Raw genomic sequence first — 21,412 nt, forward strand, 5'->3', positions numbered from 1 at the left:
GGTAGTTATGTAGCTGTGTGGGGGCAGTTATGTAGCTGTGTGAGGGGTAGTTATGTAGCTGTGTGAGGGGCAGTTATGTAGCAGTGTGAGGGGCAGTTATGTAGCTGTGTGAGGGGCAGTTATGTAGCTGTGTGAGGGGTAGTTATGTAGCTGTGTGAGGGGCAGTTGTGTAGCTGTGTGATTGGCAGTTATGTAGCTGTGTGGGGGGTAGTTATGTAGCTGTGTGGGGGCAGTTATGTAGCTGTGTGAGGGGTAGTTATGTAGCTGTGTGAGGGGCAGTTATGTAGCAGTGTGAGGGGCAGTTATGTAGCTGTGTGAGGGGCAGTTATGTAGCTGTGTGAGGGGTAGTTATGTAGCTGTGTGAGGGGCAGTTATGTAGCTGTGTGAGAGGCAGTTATGTAGCTGTGTGAGGGGCAGTTATGTAGCTGTGTGAGGGCAGTTATGTAGCTGTGTGAGGGGCAGTTATGTAGCTGTGTGAGGGGTAGTTATGTAGCTGTGTGAGGGGCAGTTATGTAGCTGTGTGAGGGGAAGTTATGTAGCTGTGTGGGGGGTAGTTATGTAGCTGTGTGAGGGGCAGTTATGTAGCTGTGTGAGGGGTAGTTATGTAGCTGTGTGAGGGGCAGTTATGTAGCAATGTGAAGGGCAGTTATGTAGCTGTGTGAGGGGCAGTTATGTAGCTGTGTGAGGGGCAGTTATGTAGCAATGTGAGGGGCAGTTATGTAGCTGTGTGAGGGGCAGTTATGTAGCTGTGTGAGGGGCAGTTATGTAGCTGTGTGAGGGGCGGTTAGGTAGTTAGGGTTTTGAAGGGAAAAGAGGAAAGTGTTTCACTCAGAGTGAAGTATCGTGTACTACTTACATATACATTCAAACAAATGTAAATGTACACACACATGCAGGCACACACATGTGCACACACACACACACAAACACACACACACATTACAGTGAGCGTCTCTCTCTCTCTCCATGTCTCCCCGGCAGGTGATGCAGCACCCCAGTGAAGGGGCTCAGGTTCTGGGGCTCCACAGCAACGTGAAGGACGCCTCCGTCCCCGTGGCCGAGATCCGCGTCTACTCCCTCTCCAGCCAGCCCATCGACCACGAGGGGCCCAAGGCCAAGCTGTCCGGTGAGCGGGGTGGGGGGGGGAGCCAGGGATGGGGGGGGAACGGTGGGAGAGGATAGAGGAAGGGGAGAAAGTGGTGAGGAAGGAGAAAGAGGGCAGAGGGGGAGAGAAGGAGAACGGGTGGAGAGAGCCAGGGAGGGGGAGGAAAGGTATTAGAGGATAGAGGAGGGGGGAGGAAAGCGGTGTTAGAGGGTAGAGGAAGGGGAAAGCGTAGGAAGAAGAAAGAGGGCAGAGGGGGAGAGAGAAGGAAGGGGGATAGATTGTGGAGAGAGAAAGAGAGAGCGTGTCCAAAACATGATGGAGGTCCCTGTTACTGAGCGGTAGTTATGTGAAAAGCTACAGGCCATCTTTCCAAAGAAAGCCTGTGTGCTCAACACAATTTTCAATTAAATGCTCAAGCCACAGCAGCCATAACCTACAGGAGGTGATGACTAAATCTTCAGTTTCTGTGTGCGCTTCTTAACTGGTGTCTCGAATCAAGGACTTAGAACTTATAAGCTGTCTTCCAGACAGCAATTGCAATTACCAAGGCATTTTGTGGGCTGAAAGCTGAAAAGGGTACTTTATTTTTTATTCACACAAGACTTTGAACTTTAATATTAACTTCCCAAATATAATGAACACAATGAATGGCTTGAGGAAAAGTCAAGTTGGGTTTGAATCACTGAAACTGAATCACTGAAATATATCTTGTTTATACCTTCACACACTAATAGGCAAATATGTCAATCATAACCGAAAAATATATCCCTGCTTTATAGACTTTTAAAAAGCAGAAAGCAAATTTGGGTGCTGTTGGTGTCTAAATAGAGAGAATCCTGTGGCAGTCTCCTGAATGCCCTCCTCAGACCCGACAGAGTATTTTAATTATTCACATAATGCAAATGTGTCTTGGATGACAAAAACATTGCAGTGAAAATATTTTTTTAAATATTATTAATTTTCTTTTTATCAAACGTCCCTCGTAGTGGTAGTTTTCAACGTAGCAGAATATATGGTTCTTGAGATTAAGATGAGAGACTTGTGTCCCCTACAGAGGTCAAACTTAAAATTTGAAAATAGTTCAGATCTTTCTTTCATTGGGAGTTGTGTAAATACAACACAACTGCATAAGACATTCAACTTTGTTTTCCCTGCAGAGTATTTTGAACTTATTTTCACTTAGCAATTCAGCAAAACATGCAATTTGACAAGGGGTACAAAAACATCTGAAGTATGCTACACAGCACTTCAATAAGCCGGAGACTGTTTAGTACAAATTGCTGTGGACTGCTGAATCAAAAATGGAACTCTTTGGCCGCAACCACCAAAGGTAATTTTAGAGAAAAACAAGGGAAGCTTTTGAAGAAAAGAACACCTCGCCAACCGTAAAGCATGGGGGTGGATCTATTCTGTGTTGGGGTTGTGTGGCAGCCTGTGGCACAGGAAATACTGTGCAAGCGGAAGGAAGAATGGATTTAACTGAATATCACCAAATCCTCACGAGACAGTGATCCAAAACATACCTGAAAATCAGCGATGAACTACTTAAAGGAATGAAAGATTATCCACCCCTGGAAACCGTCCGGAAGCCATCCGCAACAAAGCAATGCTCTGTTTCTGGTAGAGGAGCAGCACTGCTCTCCTTTTCCCCACATCATCGGCGGCACAGACAGTGCGCTTGTTTGCTCTCCTGCACTGACTTACCTCTCAAGGCTAAAAAAGAAAGAGGTAGAAGCATCCTTGTCCCTCAAGTAGGTATAACAAGCCTGTACCAGCATTCCACCTGCTCTCGGTTATAGAAGAGCCCAAGAATCATTTAGACCTGGGTTTAACTGCCCTTCCTTCTGACAAACTATTTTCAGAGAAAGTAAGAGAGAGAGAGAGAGGAAAAAAAGGACATATGGCATAGTCCGCGATATCTCCCTCCCTGGGCCTGGCTTTAGCCGCTGACCCTGCTCCAGCACCTTGGCCCAGTCCCAAAAATGGACATTTGAGTTCCTCAAAACGGAGTGCACTCGTACTCCAAACCTGGGTCTTGAAGCCCGGTGCACGCTCCAGCACGTACCTCGCTGGCACGTAGAGCGAGCTCATTACGCTGATTGAAGACATTCAGCCGCCGGAGGGTCCGTCTGCAATTATGTGCATAATGGATGCTGCAAGGGGGAAAGGCGGAAGGAAGAGAACAGATTTTACATTTATCACCAATTATCATAATTTTGGGATTAAGGAAACCTGTCTGCCGGTCTGCCAGGAGAACTCGAGTCATCCAAATGAACTAACATTTCACAACAGATGGCATTTCTCCCATTAAGCCAATCGCATGAAGAGGATGCGCAACGACCCACAGCCACATTTACTTTGGGCAAGCTCTGGAACTAAAGGAAAAAAGGAAAAGGACTGAGGCCTTTTATATAATCAGGGGACCTTGATTCATATCCGCCATTGTGGATATCGTACTGGATCTCTTTCAGAAAGCAGAGGAATGTGGATTTGTTACTTAATAAGGGCTGAGCAGGAACTACTAATACACCAAATACATCACCTGTAACTTAAATACAATCAACTTTGTTCTGGAAGGTGTATTCAATTCAATTGAAATTTATATGTATAGCACTTTTTATGGGGACACTTGAGACACTTTACAGAGGAAATGGAAAGGAAATACAGTGCCTGGCCTCAACCCCCGAAATGCGTGCAACTGAGGTAAAAAAAAACAAAAACTTCCCAGTGGGAAGAAATACTGTATACTCAAACTCTGGTGGGGAAAAAAACTTCCTGTGGGAAGAAATACTGTATACTCAAACTCTGGTGGGGAAAAAGTTGAGTTCACCTGTATTCACCAAATTGACAACACCTTTGTAGTACAACATGACGGCTTCATTTTGCGGGCTCCAAACAGCATTGTACCTACCAATCTCTTGTGTCTGTTGTGGTTTAACAGGAAATTGCCTGCCAGAAAATCCTGTTGGAACATTAGTGTTGAGTGCTCATTTTTCGCTGGCTGTGCTTGTAGGCCTGCGAAGCCAGGCACTAAGATTACCAGTGAAAAATGTCTGAACTGCCAGAAATTTAATTGCAGGTTGTTCTTGCAGAAATTACTGCCATAGATCTTGAAAACACCTCATGGTCTGCAGAACTAGCTGTCAGGATGAACCATGTCACTGTGCAGAGGACAAGTCTCAACGGCGAATTCATTAGGTCTAATCCCCATGTAACCTGCTTGGTGGTGGAGAGCCCTCCATTTCAGGAAGGCTCTGCTTTGTATAGCAGCTACAGATTAGAGCTTCTCCTTTGAGGCTGTGTTCTGTTTTTTTTCATTTTCCCAGCTAACTAGCCACTTAGCATGTTTCTCAGTATATCCACACTGAACACTTAGTCAAGAATGAGGCTCATTATTCACCGGTAACAATCACTCTCTTGTACAAGCAACAGTTCAACGTGGAGGCAGCAGCATTTTTTTTCTCCCCTGTTAGGTGCAGGTTTTGCGAGCAAGCTGTAGCTAGCTAGCTAATGTTAGCTAACACCGACAGTGTCTTCATGTACAGAGAAGATGAGGGCCAAGCTCCCAAAGATTCCAGGAAGAGTACACAAATCGTTTAGCTTTCATCAAGCGTAAGATTATTGCAAGTATTGCTGAACATAAGCACTGTGTGTTTAAATGATGGATGTAAGCATGTAGAAAAACTGAAACGTTACAAAACTGTTTGTGTAGTTTAAGGGAAAAGACCCTTTGGATGTTTTTTTAGTCCAAAATGTTTCTCTGTACTCATTTCATTTTAGAGCACATCTTGCCAATTTCCTTGTGAAGTCCTTTTAGTCCCCTTGTGAATAATGTCTTTCCTGTCAACAAAATGCTATGAACGCTGAAACATTAGCATAAACTTCTCTAGCTTTGGCAAAGAGAGAGAGAGAGGAAAATAGAACAGTCTACGCATATACATTATATTCCAGTGCACAAGATTCACACATTGAGGACAAATCTCATGCTTTTCAAAAGAAATGAAAGGCAGAACAGAAACAGAACTGAGGGAAAATGTGTATATTCTTGAACTAGAATGCATCCTGCAAATCCACACCCCTCTGCCCTGTTCAGCAATTGGTACTGTTAAAATTATTAGTTCGGGCTTGTTGATGCAATTTTTACTTCTGCACTGTTTGCAACTCTGACTTGAGAAGAGCTCAGTCATGAATTTATGTTATTGAATTTATCTCACCAAAAGCCATCTCTCCACCCCTCCCTCTCTTTCTCTCTCCCTCCTGTCCCCCTCTCTCCAGCAGATCGCTCCCCAGATATTGATAACTACTCTGAGGAAGAGGAGGAGAGCTACTCATCGGAGCAGGAAGGCAGTGACGACCCCATTCAGGGTCAGGTGAGCAGAGTGGGGCTGGTGCTAAACAGAGGGGTAAGGCTGCAGGATGGTTTTGGGTGTTGGGTGGTGGGGGGTCAGGAGAGGCCAGGACGGGGCAGTTCAGTGGTTTTGAGGCTGCGCTCGGTGTCACAGAGCAGTTCTGGTGTATGTTGCAGTACCTGTTTGATGAAGAGGAAGAGGTCCGCAAGAAGAAACCCCGCCGCAAACTGGCCTCCACAGCCTCCATTGCCCGTGTTAATGTGAGTCCGTCTCTCTCATCTTCTTTTCCTTGTCTTCTTTTCCTTTCTCCGCCTCCCCCTCCTTCCGGTTTTCCCTGCGAACAGACAGCGGAACGCACATACCGCGATGCCGTTAATGCTAATTCCCAAAGATGCACACAGACTGAGTCACAGGGCTGCAATCCCACACAATGGGAAAGTGACTCACACGCACATATGCGCACGCACACACACAGACACACACACAAACTCACACAGACACACACACGCACACACACAGACACACACACACTCACACACACAAACTCACACACACACACACACACACACAGACACACACACACACACACACACACACACACACACACACACACACACCACACACACACACACCACACACCACACACACACACTCACACACACACACACACACACACACACACACACACACACACAGACACACACACGCACACACACACACACAGACACAGACACACAAACTCACACAGACACACACACGCACACACACAGACACACACACACTCACACACACACAGACACACACACACACACACACAGTAAGTACACACACAGTGCAGTCTGTAAGTATTTGGACGGTGATGCAATTTTTGTTGTTTTGGCTCAGTACTCCAGTACACTGGATTTGAAACAAAACCGTGAGCTTAAAGTACAGACTGTCAGTATATAAAGGGCTGCAGTTCCTATGTGGTTCACCCAGTATGGATATAAATACCCAAACACTCATATACTTGACAAAATACTGGCAACAGCACATGGAAAATACTTCACACAATTACAAAGGAGCTACACAGATGAATCTTATTAAGTTGAATTCCAATTAGCAGTATGTGCCAGCTCTAAAAGCTCTGACGATCAGCAGTATGATATGTGAGTTTCCAAAAGACACTATGAGGCAACTGTCGGAGTTCTAAAGAGGCCAGATAGTCAGTGCCAGAATTGCACGTGCATCCGTCGTAAAAGCTGCTAAATTCTTTAAAGTTGGGAGCAGTGTAAAACATTATGGCAACATTTGCCAAACTCAAAAAAACCACATTAGCAAAGAGGAACAGTGTTCACCGACAGAGACGGTGTTGTTGCTAAGCACCCCAAAACTGCGGACTCAAAAAAGTACCGCAGTATTGAATCAACATTTCTGTGACCCAGTCTCAGAAAAACTGAAGAAATGCTTGCTGGAAGCTTCACAAAGCTGGTATTTATGGCAAGGCAGCCATTTGGAACCCACTTGGGTCAATATCAGTGTGCTTAGCTGGAGATTAAACCCACTAGACCACAGAACTGCATTACCACTGGAGCAGCTAAGGCTTATTTCACTGGTTTGGATAGCTGTTCCAGTAGTAATGCAGTTCTGAGGCTTAATCTCCAGCTAAGCACACTGCAGTTTACCCCTTGCATCCTAGGCCATTGTGCAAAGATGTATAACCTGGTGTAAGGAGCACTAAATCTGGACCACTGACCGATGGAAAAAGTAATAGGTGGTTTGCTGTGTCATCTTTTACTCTTTTTCCTACATCTAAATGGGTTTGGAGGAAGCCAAGGGAAGCCGTCAACCCACAAGGTCGCCCACCGTTAAACACAGTAGATCTGTAATGTTATGGTTAGCTCATCTCATGGGAGTTATTCGGCCCAATGATTGCTTCTGCGTGGTTTTATAATGGTCAGGGAATATACAGCCAGTTTACAAGATCTAGTGCAAAACAAATTCAAGATTTGTTTTATGAACACCTTGCTATTCATATATTGTTAGGTGCTTTCATTATTTTCTACAACTCATGTATATTTGCGTACACACTAGGTCTGTAATATCTGTAATCATTATTTTATTATTACTTTGCCATAACAGTAATACATTTATCATTTTATATGTTCAGTGTTAGTATTTTGCATCCTTGCATCTGTTTTCCATAACCTACAACTTTGCATGGCTTACAGAACATAGCTGATAAAAAAAAAACTGGACGTACCTATCTCCCTCTATAACTGTGTGTTGGGTTTATATAAATTAGAGTTGAGAGCAAGTTTCAGAGGGAGTGGTGTAATGAAATGAAAGCAACAATAGGCCTATCTTGTTTCTCAGAACATCAATAGATGCATTTATTCATTCTCAGTTCTGTACGCAGTCTAAGGTAGTCAGTAGCTGTCTGTGGGTCTTTTATGACTGGTTTGAAAACCCAGTGTGTATGCTGGTTTTCATTCCTACTGTAACTGCAACCTCTGAATAGTAATTATCTTTTAATTATTCTTAATTAGGCACTTAATGTCTGTGAAGGATGATTTTAGTCTCTTAAAGTCACATTATGTTAGAAATAACTGGGTATGAAGAGTAAATATGCCAGATTCACTTCCCAGGCCTTTTAATCAAATTCAGATCAAATAATGTGTTAATTTTCAGTAATGTGCTCCCTGGTAAGTGATTCCTTTAGAATCACTTAGGTTTTAATTAATTCAATTATAGTCTGGCAGGTGAAATCAAGTGAGTGCCAGGTGAGTTCAAAGACAGGCAAGGGCAATCAGCCAAACCTGCATTATATCGGAATCTGAATTCATGTTGGAACACATGCATGTTTTCAGCAACCTTAACTGATCGAGACACCGGCTGTGACAAAGACTCATGGGCAGTGGGTCACCAGGACTGAGTTTGAAAACCGCTTTTTTAATGACAGTGCTAGAACCCCTCCTATTTGCAGTTTGACCTGCGTCCTCCTAGATGTTTGCTTGGTCATTTGTTTTTGGGCTCAGCACACATTGGCTACGTTCTTTGTGATGCTAACTTTTCCCAGTGTTCCTTGCTGTACCCTTCTTGTCCAGAAGTGTTATTAGATCTCCTTGCATACGGTGCATGCTTGAGATCTGCCCATAGATTTTCAAAAATATTCAGGTCTGGGGACTGTGAAGACCGTTCCAAAACCTTAATCTGTTGTTCCTCGAAGTAGGTAATTTTGGGGTATGTTTATTTTGGAATATGTTTTGGCTTGTTGAAATATTCAGCCTTTTCACTGACTCTGGGACATTAACTTCAAAGATTTATTGATATTTAACTTATTTCTTCCCTCCACCCGCACAATTTTTCTTGTGTCACTGCGTGGCAAACAACCCAAAAGCATAATGGATCCACCCTCATGCTTAACAGTTGGCAAGGTGCTCGTTTCTTCAAACACTTCCCCTGTTTTTCTCCAAAGGTATCTTTGGTGGTTGTGGCCAAAGAGTTCCATTTTTGTTTCATCAGTCTACAGTTCCAAAAAGTCTCTGGCTTATCTAAGTGCTGTGTCGCATACAACAGATGTTGACTTTTGTGATGAGCTCACAGGAAAGGTTTTCTTCTGACAATTCTTCCATGCAGATAATGCTTGTGTAAACAATGCTGCTCAGTGGACCGGTGTACCATTACTGCGGTGTCATGAAACCTTTCTGCAGGCCTATTGCAGTGATATAAGGGTTTTAATTTCCATACCTGGCCCTTCTATAAGCAGTTCTATCTGTGATTTTTCTCGGTCTTACAAATCTTGCTTTGACTTTGTCAGTTCCTCTGAACTTCCATTTCCTAATTACAGTTTCTGACAGTGGAAATTCCAAGCTGAAAACACACACACAAACACATACATACAATGTATTCATATTTATGCATACTCCTACACAAACAGTGGTGTAGTCACACACACACAACACACACAATCAGATAGTGACACACTACCACACACAACATTAAAAAAAATATATATATATATATTTTTTTTTTTTTTAAATGTGTGTGTCTGTGTGAGTGTGTGCACGTGTCCATGTGTGTGTGTGTGTGTGTGTGTGTGTGTGTGACTACACCACTGTTTGTGTAGGAGTATGCATAAATATGAATACATTGTATGTATGTGTTTGTTACATATTCCAAACACTCTCAGCTCTGTGAAGGTGGTGTGATAGTAGAGTGTTGGGGTTTATGTGCTGGGGCTGTGTGTGGCTCCACCGAACCATGACGATGAGTCAGTAAGGACAGGCTTAAACGGTATATGAAGTGGGTGTGGGCTTAATGAGCGAGTTACTGCGAGTGGACTGCCATGTATGTGGTCAGGCTAAGTTACCTCTTGAGTAAGTTCCTGTCTGATGTAACCAATTCCTCTTTCTGTCCAGCAACCCAACATCAAGCAGAAGTTTGTGGCCCTTCTGAAAAGGTTTAAAGTGTCAGACGAGGTAAATCATTAGTTTGCTTTCTTTGCTTTCCTCTTCAATTGCCCTGCCTCCCTTTGAATTCAAATTCAGACTTGAATTCAAATGTAGTTGTTTTTATAAACAACATTCTGTGTAAATGCAACTGTGATTGTGTCTGACATGGACATATGCGCGTAAAACCCTCATCCCTGCCACAGCATGACACAGCAGGTTAAGACCAATCTCACAGGTAAGATGTGCATGCTGTTTGCTGTTACTTGTGTTATTTTAGGAACAAGAGTCACTACAGCAGTATGCAGTCTCCCTGTCTCTCTCTTGACCAATCTCTCTCTCTCTCTCTCTCTCTCTCTCTCTCTTCGCTCTCCCTCCTTCTCTCTCTGTATCTATGTATATCTTTATGTAGGGGTGGGCAAATTCAATTTGCTTTATTTTCAGTTTAATTGAATTGATTTCCTTGCTCTCTTTCTCTTTCCCCCCACCTCTTTTTCCTCGTTGTGTGGTAATGTGTTTATGTACTGTAGCATGGCATTGCGTTGGGATCCGGTAGCTTGGTTTTGTAACATGCCACTGATTATGATTCAGGGTTTTAGTTTGGTGTGTGTGTCTAAAAGAAGGCGTGTCCCTCTCCGTTCCAGGTGGGGTTTGGGTTGGAACATGTTTCCCGGGAACAGATCCAAGATGTGGAGGAGGATCTTGACGAACTGTACGACAGTCTAGAGATGTACAACCCCAGCGACAGTGGGCCAGAGATGGAGGAGACTGACAGTATCCTCAGCACCCCTAAACCCAAACTCAAGTAAGAACTTTTAGCACCCCTAAACCCAGGATTATCTAGAAACACTGAAGCAACACCTCAAGACATCAGCTAGAAAGTTCAAACTTGTTCACAACTGGGTCTCCCAGCAGGACAATGATCCTAAGCATAACTCCAAAGTTGTAACAAAATTTACTTTGATTGTCTTTAGCCTAGGTGTATGTAAACTTTTGGCCTCAACTGTACACAGATCACAGTTTTTAAAATGTACAATCCACGTTAAGTGCTTTCCTCATGAGTATATCAGATAGCAGATCCACAACTTCGGGGTTACAAGCCCGGTTGCCTAACCTCTGTGCTACACTTCCACCCACCTGTGCCTCTGCTGTTAACTGATCTTTTAAAAATATAAACGGGCTGTGTCTCTCCGTCTCTCAAATTCAAATGAACTTTTTCGGCTCAACAGGCCTGAGGTGTTGTAGAGCTGTAGAGAGCTCATTAGTACTGACATCACAGGCTAGAAGAACAAAGCCAGGAAAGGGTTGAAACGGTAGCGTAACAATGGTATCGCCTTCAGCCGTGATAACGGTATAATGATCAGTCATTTTTTTTTCATGATTTGTCCCACAGGTGGCTGTAAGAGGCCACTGCCTGCCCGTATCGCAGTAACACTGATCGCTGAAACATTGTCTCAGTCAGTCCTTATCTGTGAATCTGAAATAGGAAATTAAATCTGCCAACGCAGCCTCTGCTGCACTGGTGGTCAGAATTTGTACTTTGGTCTATGCAGCACATCACTGCACCAAGGGCTAGTACTTTAACTGGATGCCCAAGGGGGCCCCCTTACATAAACCTTTTTTATTGGCTGGATTACCGAGCCTCCACTTTGTCAGGATCAGCGTCTGTTTTGCAGTATGTATCATAAGTTCCAATAGCATCAAAGTTACTTCATGTTTTAATTTCATAATACAAAGCCTATTTGGCCTGATTTCTGGTGGTTTCAAACAGAGCTAGCCTGAGTGTGTTAGTATTTGTTGTTGAATTACTAAGCTTTCCCTCTAACCAACTAGAAGGGTTGGTTTCAGGATTTCCTGTTGCATACAGAATAATGCCTTTTAAAATGCCAACATTTATTTAGATTTTCTTTTTTCATTTATTTGTCTTGCATTTATTTAACTAACTAGGTCAACTGAAAACTCTGTCCTCTTGCAGTGAAGTCATGGGGATGTGTCCTTTACATTTTCAAAATGTCAGTCAAATTCTGCACGCAGAACATGATGGACTGCTTGAGCCATTTAGTGTAGCTGTGCTGACTGAGTGGACACTTCTATACAGCACAGAGGGCTGGATCACATGGCCAGGCTACAGCCCCCTGACTCATAGCACGTTACCGTAGGCACCATTAAGGACGCGTTCAAGGGCAGGGCTGTCTGGGGTATAACTGATACCTGCTCTGCTGAGATAAGACTGTTTTGCTTTTGCTTTTTTCTTTTTTGTTATGGCAGTATTTTTCCATTTCCCCTCTCCTTGGCCCGCTCAGTGACCGTTTGTCCGCAGCGGGGGGATAAACTTCTGTAAATGCCAGCGGGTCCTGTCAGGTGTGCAGACTGAGAGCGGGGAGAGAGGGAGAGAATTTGAATTTGAGAGAGGGCGTGAGGGAGATGGGGGAATAAGAAGGAGAGAGATGAAAGGATTCGGTGAGGGTCTGAGATGCGGGAGAGACTGAAAGGTAGGGGGAGTCGAGGAGTTGCGCTGAATGCAGATACAAAAATTGGTGTTAATTTGTGTTATTTCATATCAACCACTGCAGAATTTCTCACATTTGGGTTCTTTGTTCCCACACTGTCTAATTTTGATCACACTTTGTTGTTTTATCAAAGGACAGTGTACCTACATTTTACATCATTTTGCATTGCTTGATAAGGTGTAGATGCATATGCTGCTTCTGAATCCATAGTTCAGTTGACTGGTTATTCTGTAAATTCATATCTTCATGGTCTTCTCTCAGGTCATTTGTTAGTTGAATTTACTGTTTGAGTGCCAGGCTTCAACAAAAACCTGCACCCACACTGTCCCTTTTCAGAGACGATTGGACACCTCCTGGTTTTAAGACTATATATCCCAGGTCACATGTCCGTGAGTGAGTGAGTGAGTGAGTGAGCGAGCAAGCGAGCGCAGCAGCAGCTAAAGGGAGATAACAGTATCTTGACAATCTTTGAAAATGGATGGACTCCCTCTGCTGGTGAACCAATTTTATGGGATAGTTCACTTTTCTGGGTTTATTTTAGGTTGTCTGAAACTTCTGTAAATATCAGAAATACTCTGCATTGCACAGAAAAGCTGATCTGTTGAAAATATACACTAAAACTGAAATAATATAAAATTTCCCATAAAATGAACCATCCATTTGAATACAAAATGTGAGGAACGCACATACTGCTGTGTCTATTCAGTGACGTTGAAATTTAGAGTCACATTAACATGCAGAGAGCTTCGCCTCAGGTCCATCCCAAAACACCAGACCGTCTACATCACGGAAATGTTAATGGGAACATATTCTGTACTCTGTTCTGATATTGTGTGTGTGTGTGTGTGTGTGTGTGTGTGTGCGTGTGTGCGTGTGTGCGTGCGTGTGTGCGTGCGCGTGCGCGTGTGTGCGCGTGTGTGCGTGCGTGCGTGCGTGCGTGTGTGTGTGCGTGCGTGCGTTTTTGTTTTTCAGACCTTTCTTTGAGGGTGTATCCCAGTCGAGCTCGCAGACTGAGTTTGGCAGCTTGAGCCGGGACATCCTTAGTCCTGTAAGTCACACCCGGGGGTGGGGCCTGAGGGGTTGGGGTTTGAACTGAGGAAGAGGTGGGTGGGGCCTGTAAATATCAGAGGATGACGAATAATGACTTGGAACACACACAGAAGAGAAGGAGAAAATTAAAAACAGAGGGACGTTAAGAGAAATATGTAAATATACGATTGTGGAAGCTAAAATAAAGAGAAAAAATAGAGAAAAGGCAAAAGAGGATAAGATGAGAGGAGACAGTAATTGAGGGGGACAGGAGGCTGACAGTTTATGCTGGTATCAACTGCTGTTCTCTGTGTATCCAGCAGGGGGAGCAGCCCCCATCGGACAAAATGAAGCGCTCCCGCAGCCGCAATCTGGACGATAACATCTCAGAGACAGACACGCTGGTAAGACCCCCTGAGGAGATGTGAAAGACACGCGCTCTCAGTGTCTCTGTCAGTGACGTGCTGTGATTAACACACTGTGAGAGAGATATAGTGATTAACACACTGTGAGAGAGATACAGTGATTAACACACTGTGAGTGACATGCTGTGATTAACACACTGTGAGAGAGATACAGTGATTAACACACTGTGACATGCTGTGATCAACACACTGAGGGTGACATACAGTGATTAATGCAGACTCACACTCTCTGCTGTGCTGTGTGTGCGTAGGAGCTGAACGAGGAGGAGATGTTTGGAGACATGGCTCCCAGCATCACTGTTTCTGTTCCAGAGAAGCCAAGGACTCCCATGAAGAGCCAAAGCCTGCCCTCTCCCAGGTCTATAACACACACTCACACAAACAGGCACACACACACAGGCACACGCGCGCGAACACACACAGGCACACACACACACACGCAGACTCACAAACACACACACACACACACGCACGCACACACAGAAAGGACACACACACGCTCAGACGCACACCCAGCTCCTGAGACAGCTTGTGTTTTTGCGTGACGCAGGCTGGACGGTGGCCAGACCCCCAGGCAGAAGCGCAGTACTCCTCTGAAGGAGAGGCAGCTCTCCAAACCGCTCAGCGAAAGAACCAACAGCTCCGACAGCGAGAGGTCGCCTGAGCTCGGATACACACCCCAGGTACTGTACCCACCCAAACCTTCACCTGAGCTAGTACACACCCCACCCCTCAGGACCTGTACCCACCCAAACCTTCACGTGAGCTCAGATACCCCCCCCCCTTCCAGGTACTGTACCCACCCAAACCTTCACCTCAGCTCAGATACACCCCTCAGATACTGTACCCACCCAAACCTTCACCTCAGCTCAGATACACCCCCCAGGTACTGTACCCACCCAAACCTTCACCTGAGCTAGGACACACCCCACCCCTCAGGACCTGTACCCACCCAAACCTTCACCCGAGCTAGAACTCACCCCCCAGGTACTGTACCCACCCGAACCTTCACCTGAGCTCAGATACACCCCCCAGGTACTGTACCCACCCAAACCTTCACCTGAGCTAGTACACACCCACCCCTCAGGACCTGTACCCACCCAAACCTTCACCTGAGCTCGGATACACACCCCAGGTACTGTACCCACCCAAACCTTCACCTGAGCTCAGATACACTCCCCAGGAACTGTACCCACCCAAACCTTCACCTCAGCTCAGATACACCCCCCAGGTACTGTACCCACCCAAAACTTCACCTCAGCTCAGATACACCCCCCAGATACTGTACCCACCCAAACCTTCACCTCAGCTCAGATACATCCCCAGGTACTGTACCCACCCAAACCTTCATCTGAGCTAGGACACACCCCACCCTCAGGACCTGTACCCGCCCAAACCTTCACCTGAGCTTGGATACCCCCCCCAGGTACTGTACCCACCCAAACCTTCACCTCAGCTCAGATACACCCCCCAGATACTGTACCCACCCAAACCTTCACCTGAGCTCAGATACACTCCCCAGGCACTGTACCCACCCAAACCTTCACCTGAACTAGGACACACCCCACCCCTCAGGACCTGTACCCACCCAAACCTTCACCTGAGCTAGGACACACCCCACCCCTCAGGATCTGTACCCACCCAAACCTTCACCTGAGCTCAGATATCCCCGCCAGGTACTGTACCCACCCAAACCTTCACCTCAGCTCAGATACACCCCCCAGATACTGTACCCACCCAAACCTTCACCTGAGCTAGGACACACCCCACCCCTCATGACCTGTACCCACCCAAACCTTCACCTGAGCTCAGATACACTCCCCAGGCACTGTACCCACCCAAACCTTCACCTGAACTAGGACACACCCCACCCCTCAGGACCGGTCCCCACCCAAACCTTCACCTGAGCTAGGACACGCCCCCCAGGTACTGTATCCCCTCAAATCTTCACATTTTTCATACTGGTAGGAAACCTGTTTCAGCTTTGAGCGGAACAACAGCCCAAAGCACCAGGCCATAACTACTAGAGCGGCTGGAGAATAAAAAGCTTCCTTAAGTGCCAGAGACCAAGGCCTGACCTCAGCTTTTTGCGGTTCAGAAGCACCGTCCAAGAAACATGAGCTGCAAATCTGCCAAGAAGATTTAAAGCTGTTATTGTAGTGAAAGATGCTTCCTCCAAATATGCCAAGTGGTTTAAAAGAAGTCTCGCTGAAGCATGGATCAATCCTGCTGGAACCATGACCCCGCCCCCCGTGCCTTCTCAAATTCTCACCTGTCTTAGCACACACCCACCCACCTCTGAGCTATGACACAGCCCTCGGGTAACCTCTCAAACCCTCAGCTGGGCTCAGATGCACCCCTCTATTACCAACAGCCCTGTACACACCAAGGAGTTTGGCACACGGAGAAACTTAAGTGGCTGCTGTCTGCACTATGAGAGTCTGCAGTGGTCTCTGGTTAATCAGCAGCATCAGGGCTTAATCCGCCACCTGCTCTAAATGCATCTGGGGTGCATGAGTAGGCTATTCTGCCACATCTGAGATAACTGTGGGCTATTAGAAAGGCCTGCTGTGATTAATGATCTTAAATATCCTCAGACCCGGACTTTTATCATTTTGCTCTTTATAAGATTTATGGTCCGTAAAATGTTGGTTCTCTTCTGTGTGTGTGTGTGTGTGTGTGCATGTATACACGTGTGTGCGTGTGCATGTGTGTTTGTGCATATGCACACAGGTGCCCAGGAAAGCTGTGTATGACCAGCTGAACCAGATCCTCCTGTCAGATGCGGCCTTGCCTGAAAGCCTGATCCTGGTGAACAGCAGTGACTGGCAGGGCCAGGTATGGCGCTGTCCTGAGGACCCATGGCTGCCCTCTGCATGCCTGTTCTGCTCCTCTCTTCTGTCTTCAAGGCTCTCTATGTCCATCTCAGTGATTACTGAGCCTTCTACTGTGATTACTAATGTCTTACTCTAACACAGTGATTATTAATGTCTGAATTTGCCATAGTGATTATTAATCAATGCATCTGCAATGTAGTCATTACTAATGTCTGAATATGTAGTACAGTGATGGCTAATGCTGAATATATAGTACAATGACTCATGTCTGCCTGTGCAGTGTAATAGAGATTGGTCTGCAGTACAGCTGTGTGTCTGTCGGTGCAGCAGAGTGCAGACGAGTGTACATAACTGTCTGTCTGTCTGTCTCTCTGTCCGTCCGTCTGTATGTCTGTCTGTCCGTCTGTGTCTGTCCATCTGTCCGTCTGTATCTGTCTGTCTGTGTCTGTCTGTCTGTCTGTCCGTCTGTGTCTGTCCGTCTGTCTGTCTGTGTCTGTCTGTTTGTCTGTCTGTGTCTGTCTGTTTGTCTGTCTCTCTGTCTGTCGGTCGCTGCAGTACGTGGCGGAGGTCCTGCAGGCGCAGAAGCAGCCGGTGGTTTGCACGTGCTCCGGAGCCGAGATCCAGGCCGTTCTCTCCGCCGTCCTCACGCGGATACAGAAGTTGTGAGTCTCTCAGTCACTTCATCCGCTTCAGTGACGCATCGTACTGTATAAATCTCTAAAAATAAGTTGGTTAACCTCCCTCTCCCCCCCTCTCCCCCCGCAGCTGTAACTGCAACGCCTCCGTGCCCCGGCCCGTTAAGGTGACAGCGGTGGGGGGTCAGAGCTACCTGGGGGCCATCCTGCGCTTCTTCGTCACCCAGCTGGCCAATAAGACGTCTGACTGGCTCGGGCACATGCGCTTCCTGGTGGTGCCCCTGGGTCAGTACTGGGGGTCGTTGGGTTGGGCTGCACAGTATATCCAGTCACAGTAATAAGAATATCTGCCACCATGAGGCATATAGGCGATATTTTGTCGTTTTTTCTTTAATCATACCAGATACTGTAGTAAACAACCAGACATCAGAAGCCCTGTGAAATGCTTCGAGAAAACAAGTATCACTGATATCTGTGTTTGAGTTTTTGAGGTTTTGACCTCATGTCCAACTGGTTCCCTCATACCAAGGCTCGCATCCTGTCGCTAAGCACCTGGGTGCCCTGGACAACCGGTATAGCGCAGCCTTCCTGGACAGTGCCTGGAGAGACCTGTTCAGCCGCCTGGAACCCCCCCAGAACGGTACCCGCCCAAACTGTCCACCGAAAACGCACTGAGCTCACCTCGAATCCTCTCACGGCACATAGAGACTCCTGAAAACTCACAACGCACCCCCAACTGGTCACCCAAAACACACAGAGCTCACCTCAGACCTCTGACCTCAGGCACATTGAGAGAGATAGCTGTTTTTCCGCCTGACTGTTATCTGGGGGTTTTGTGCGCTGACCGCCCCTCCCCCGCGCTGCAGAGGTTCTGGACGTGGCCGGCCGGATCAGCCAGTACATCAATGGAGCCGTAGTCACTCACCAGCTGCCCATCGCTGAAGCCATGCTGACCTGCAAGCATCGCATGTGAGTGATGTCATACCTCCCAACACTTATAACAGTTCATGTTAATGGTGTTCAGAGATGTCATTACCTGTATCTGTTCAACCAAAGTGATCAGTGTCTGTGTCTGTATTCAGATGGTAAACAAGAAGCGGGTGTGGCTTAAAAATGTGTAATGGGATATGGTAACAAGCTAGTCTGCGGTTTTGTTAGCCTCAACTAAGTTATACACCATATAAATTTGTTAATATTTTCCTAGTGTCGGCTAAATTCGGTAGCTTGCACTACTCATTTCAAGTTTCAGGTGCAGCAACACCAGCTGTGCTGCAACTACCTACAACTATCTGCTAGCTACATAGCCAGCTCATGATAATAAAAGGCTAGTTATCTAGCCAAAATTCAGTCCTGCCCTGAATGTCCTATCTGTGGCTCCACCTATGTGTGTGTCACTCAGTAGCAGACCCCTCCCACTCTGGCCAGACAGGACAGCAAACTTGTTTTCTGTAAAAACATGGGATTTGCAGGACTTGGGAAGAAAAAGTATCTCTATACAACATATCTGAAATGCAGATTGTATATTACGTAGATGCAGGGACCTCTTATTTCCTTTCTCAGCCCTTTTTCAGTCTTCCCCTTTGCTACAGCTGACTCTTTCTGTATTCCCTCTCTCCGCAGTCTGGATGAAGACTCCTACCAGAAGTTTATTCCCTTCATTGGGGTGAGCGCCCCTGCAGTTAACTTGTCTTATTAACGTCCCTGAATAAGAGTGTGAGTAAATACAGAACCATCGTTGGACCGTCATAGCCTCACCGTGTCTTAGAAAGTTTGGGTTTTTGGGACAGGCACTCCTTGTCCAATAGCTTGCTCAGGCGTGTTTGAGTTTTGTAAATGTGAAGCAGTAGAAATGGAGGGTTGTAGCGTGGTTCTCGCAGAAGTGTGTGACGGGCTTGTTTGTGTTCACAGGTGGTGAAAGTTGGGCTAATCGAACCGAGTCAGGCCTCTGCAGGTGAGCTGCTAATTTTTTTAGATTTTCAAATCCAGATGAAGGGCAGGCATAGTAGAATAGAGAATGTACCACACACATAATTAGGGGTCACCCAATGGCACCAAAACATTGTGGTCCGTTGGGAATTTTTATTGTGTCAATTTATTATGGTATAATGGATAAACTGATTGTACCAACTGATTTATTGTGTTATTACTGAAATGTTGATATGTTATGATTGTTTTTTCTTCCTGTGGATATTACGTTATTGGCTGCTATAAGGCTTAAGAGAATTTGCAGTGGATTTTAATGTTTGTCCACACCACTGCCCAGGCTTGCTACAGTTGTGAAAAGCAGGTGTCTTGTTTCTGTCCTGCAGGGGGCGATACTGAGGAGGGCATGCCTGTCAGCCTGGCTGTCCCATCCACCTCCCCTCCATCTCACGGATCTCCGACAGGCGGCGCAAAAGACGTGGTTGCAACCCCACCTTCCTCACCCTCCATGAGCAGTGGGCTGACTGTACTGGGGTATGCTGTCAATCACTGATCACATGTTTTGGTTTCATCATTATTTATTAATGTATTAGTCAGGACACCCTACAGAGCTGTGTTATTTTGTATTTTACATATAGGCCATTCTTACATTATGGCATGTATAGTTAGAGATTAGGTTTAGCACTAACTATGTCTATGACTCTGAGGCAGTAATGCAAAAAGCCCCATTACATACTTATAGCACCTTGAAATATCCTTGTTGTTTCAGCTGGATAATAAACCATAGTTAATATTTAGACTGGAGTAGATGGTTTCCAGTATAATCAGAATTGAAGACCATATTTGTGTTCTGTCAGGACATGTACATATAGTTTTACCCATGGAAAAAGCGATGGATTGGAGATATGATGTTTTTAATTGATTCCTGTCTTTCGCGCCAGGAGCCCCAGCATGTCCCACGGCGTGGACGCCATCGGGCTGCAGGTGGATTACTGGGTGGCGTCCGGGCCGGAGAAGAGGCGGGAGGGCGAGCGGCGCGATACGGGCTCCAAGAACACCCTGAAGTGCGCCTTCCGCTCCCTGCAGGTCAGCCGGCTGCCAGGAGGGGGAGCCAGCGAGCCCCAGCTCCTGCCCAACACCATGGCCATGACGGTCGTCACCAAGGAGAAGAACAAGAAAGGTGAGCGTGGGGCCTGAGATAGCAATAGGCAGAGAGATGCGCAGGGGTGCGGTGTTCGTACACAAATAAATACAGGCATTTAGCAGACGCTCTTATCCAGAGTGACTTACATTGTATCCAGTTATACAGCTGGATATATACTGGAGCAACGCAGGTTAAGTACCTTGGTCAAGGGTCCAACCTTGCTCAAGGGCAGCGTCCTATCGGGGAATCGAACTTGCGACCTTTAGATTACAAGACCAACTCCTTAGCCATTATACTACACTGCCGCCCTTACACACACTCCTAAGAGTGTTTATGGGCGCACTGTTGCTAGTTGTGTAATGTTGGGGTACGTGCGACGTGACGTACCTCACTCTTCCTGCAGTTCCCACCATATTCTTGGGGAAGAAGCCGAAGGAGAAAGACGTGGACTCCAAGAGCCAAATTATAGACGGCATCACCAGACTCATCTGCTCTGCCAAACAGCAGCAAACCATTCTGAAAGGTACGGGGGGTGGGGTAGGGAGGGAGAGAGAGAGGGAGTGGGGGAGTGAGTGAGAGGAAGATGAATGGAATGACAGTGGAGAGGGAGAGAGAGAGGGAGTGGGGGAGTGAGAGATAGAAAGAGATGGGGAGAGAGGGGGAGTGAGTGAGTGAGAGGGTGGAAGGGAGAAAGATATGAATGTAGAGAGAGATGGGGAGAGAGGGAGTGGGGGAAGAGAGAGAGAGAGAGAAATGTGGAATTGGAACAGTTGAAGGGAAGAGGCAATCTGGGAAGCTTATTGGAGCTGGGGCGTGGAGGGGATGCTTTGGTCTGTAGGACATATGAAGGCTCACTAATATGAACATACACTTTAATCATGTTTTCTGCCCTTGCTCTAAGCCTTCATGCATCTCTGTGTGTGTGTGCCTGTGTGTCTGTGTCTGTGTGTGTCTGTGTATGTCTGTGTGTGTGTGTGTGTGTGTGTGTGTGTGCGCGTGTCTCTATGTTTGCGTGTATGTTCTAG

At 46.2% G+C, this 21,412-nt stretch overlaps 1 protein-coding gene across 5 annotated transcripts in view; it reads left to right on the plus strand.

Moving 5' to 3' along the window:
* The window catches only part of LOC135262337 (phosphofurin acidic cluster sorting protein 1-like), a 49,055-nt gene that overhangs the window by 22,567 nt on the left and 5,076 nt on the right, over window positions 1-21,412 (plus strand). For 2 of the 5 annotated variants that reach the window (XR_010332182.1, XM_064349328.1), the window contains exons 5-23: window positions 982-1,126; window positions 5,381-5,475; window positions 5,631-5,714; window positions 9,855-9,914; window positions 10,529-10,689; window positions 13,367-13,442; window positions 13,744-13,827; window positions 14,100-14,206; window positions 14,399-14,531; window positions 16,582-16,686; window positions 17,241-17,347; window positions 17,451-17,605; window positions 17,850-17,960; window positions 18,187-18,289; window positions 18,941-18,983; window positions 19,229-19,271; window positions 19,630-19,777; window positions 20,185-20,423; window positions 20,791-20,910. Coding sequence is in view for 4 of the 5 variants with exons in the window: in XM_064349328.1 (XP_064205398.1) it covers window positions 982-1,126; window positions 5,381-5,475; window positions 5,631-5,714; window positions 9,855-9,914; window positions 10,529-10,689; window positions 13,367-13,442; window positions 13,744-13,827; window positions 14,100-14,206; window positions 14,399-14,531; window positions 16,582-16,686; window positions 17,241-17,347; window positions 17,451-17,605; window positions 17,850-17,960; window positions 18,187-18,289; window positions 18,941-18,983; window positions 19,229-19,271; window positions 19,630-19,777; window positions 20,185-20,423; window positions 20,791-20,910 (2,119 nt within the window). In the remaining variant the exon portion in view is untranslated. The remainder of the gene's footprint in view (window positions 1-981; window positions 1,127-5,380; window positions 5,476-5,630; window positions 5,715-9,854; window positions 9,915-10,528; window positions 10,690-13,366; window positions 13,443-13,743; window positions 13,828-14,099; window positions 14,207-14,398; window positions 14,532-16,581; window positions 16,687-17,240; window positions 17,348-17,450; window positions 17,606-17,849; window positions 17,961-18,186; window positions 18,290-18,940; window positions 18,984-19,228; window positions 19,272-19,629; window positions 19,778-20,184; window positions 20,424-20,790; window positions 20,911-21,412) is intronic. The other 3 variants (XM_064349331.1, XM_064349329.1, XM_064349332.1) reach the window with 3 other exon arrangements.

The sequence above is a fragment of the Anguilla rostrata genome, chromosome 9 (genome assembly GCF_018555375.3).
Source record: "Anguilla rostrata isolate EN2019 chromosome 9, ASM1855537v3, whole genome shotgun sequence".
Lineage (NCBI taxonomy): Eukaryota > Metazoa > Chordata > Actinopteri > Anguilliformes > Anguillidae > Anguilla > Anguilla rostrata.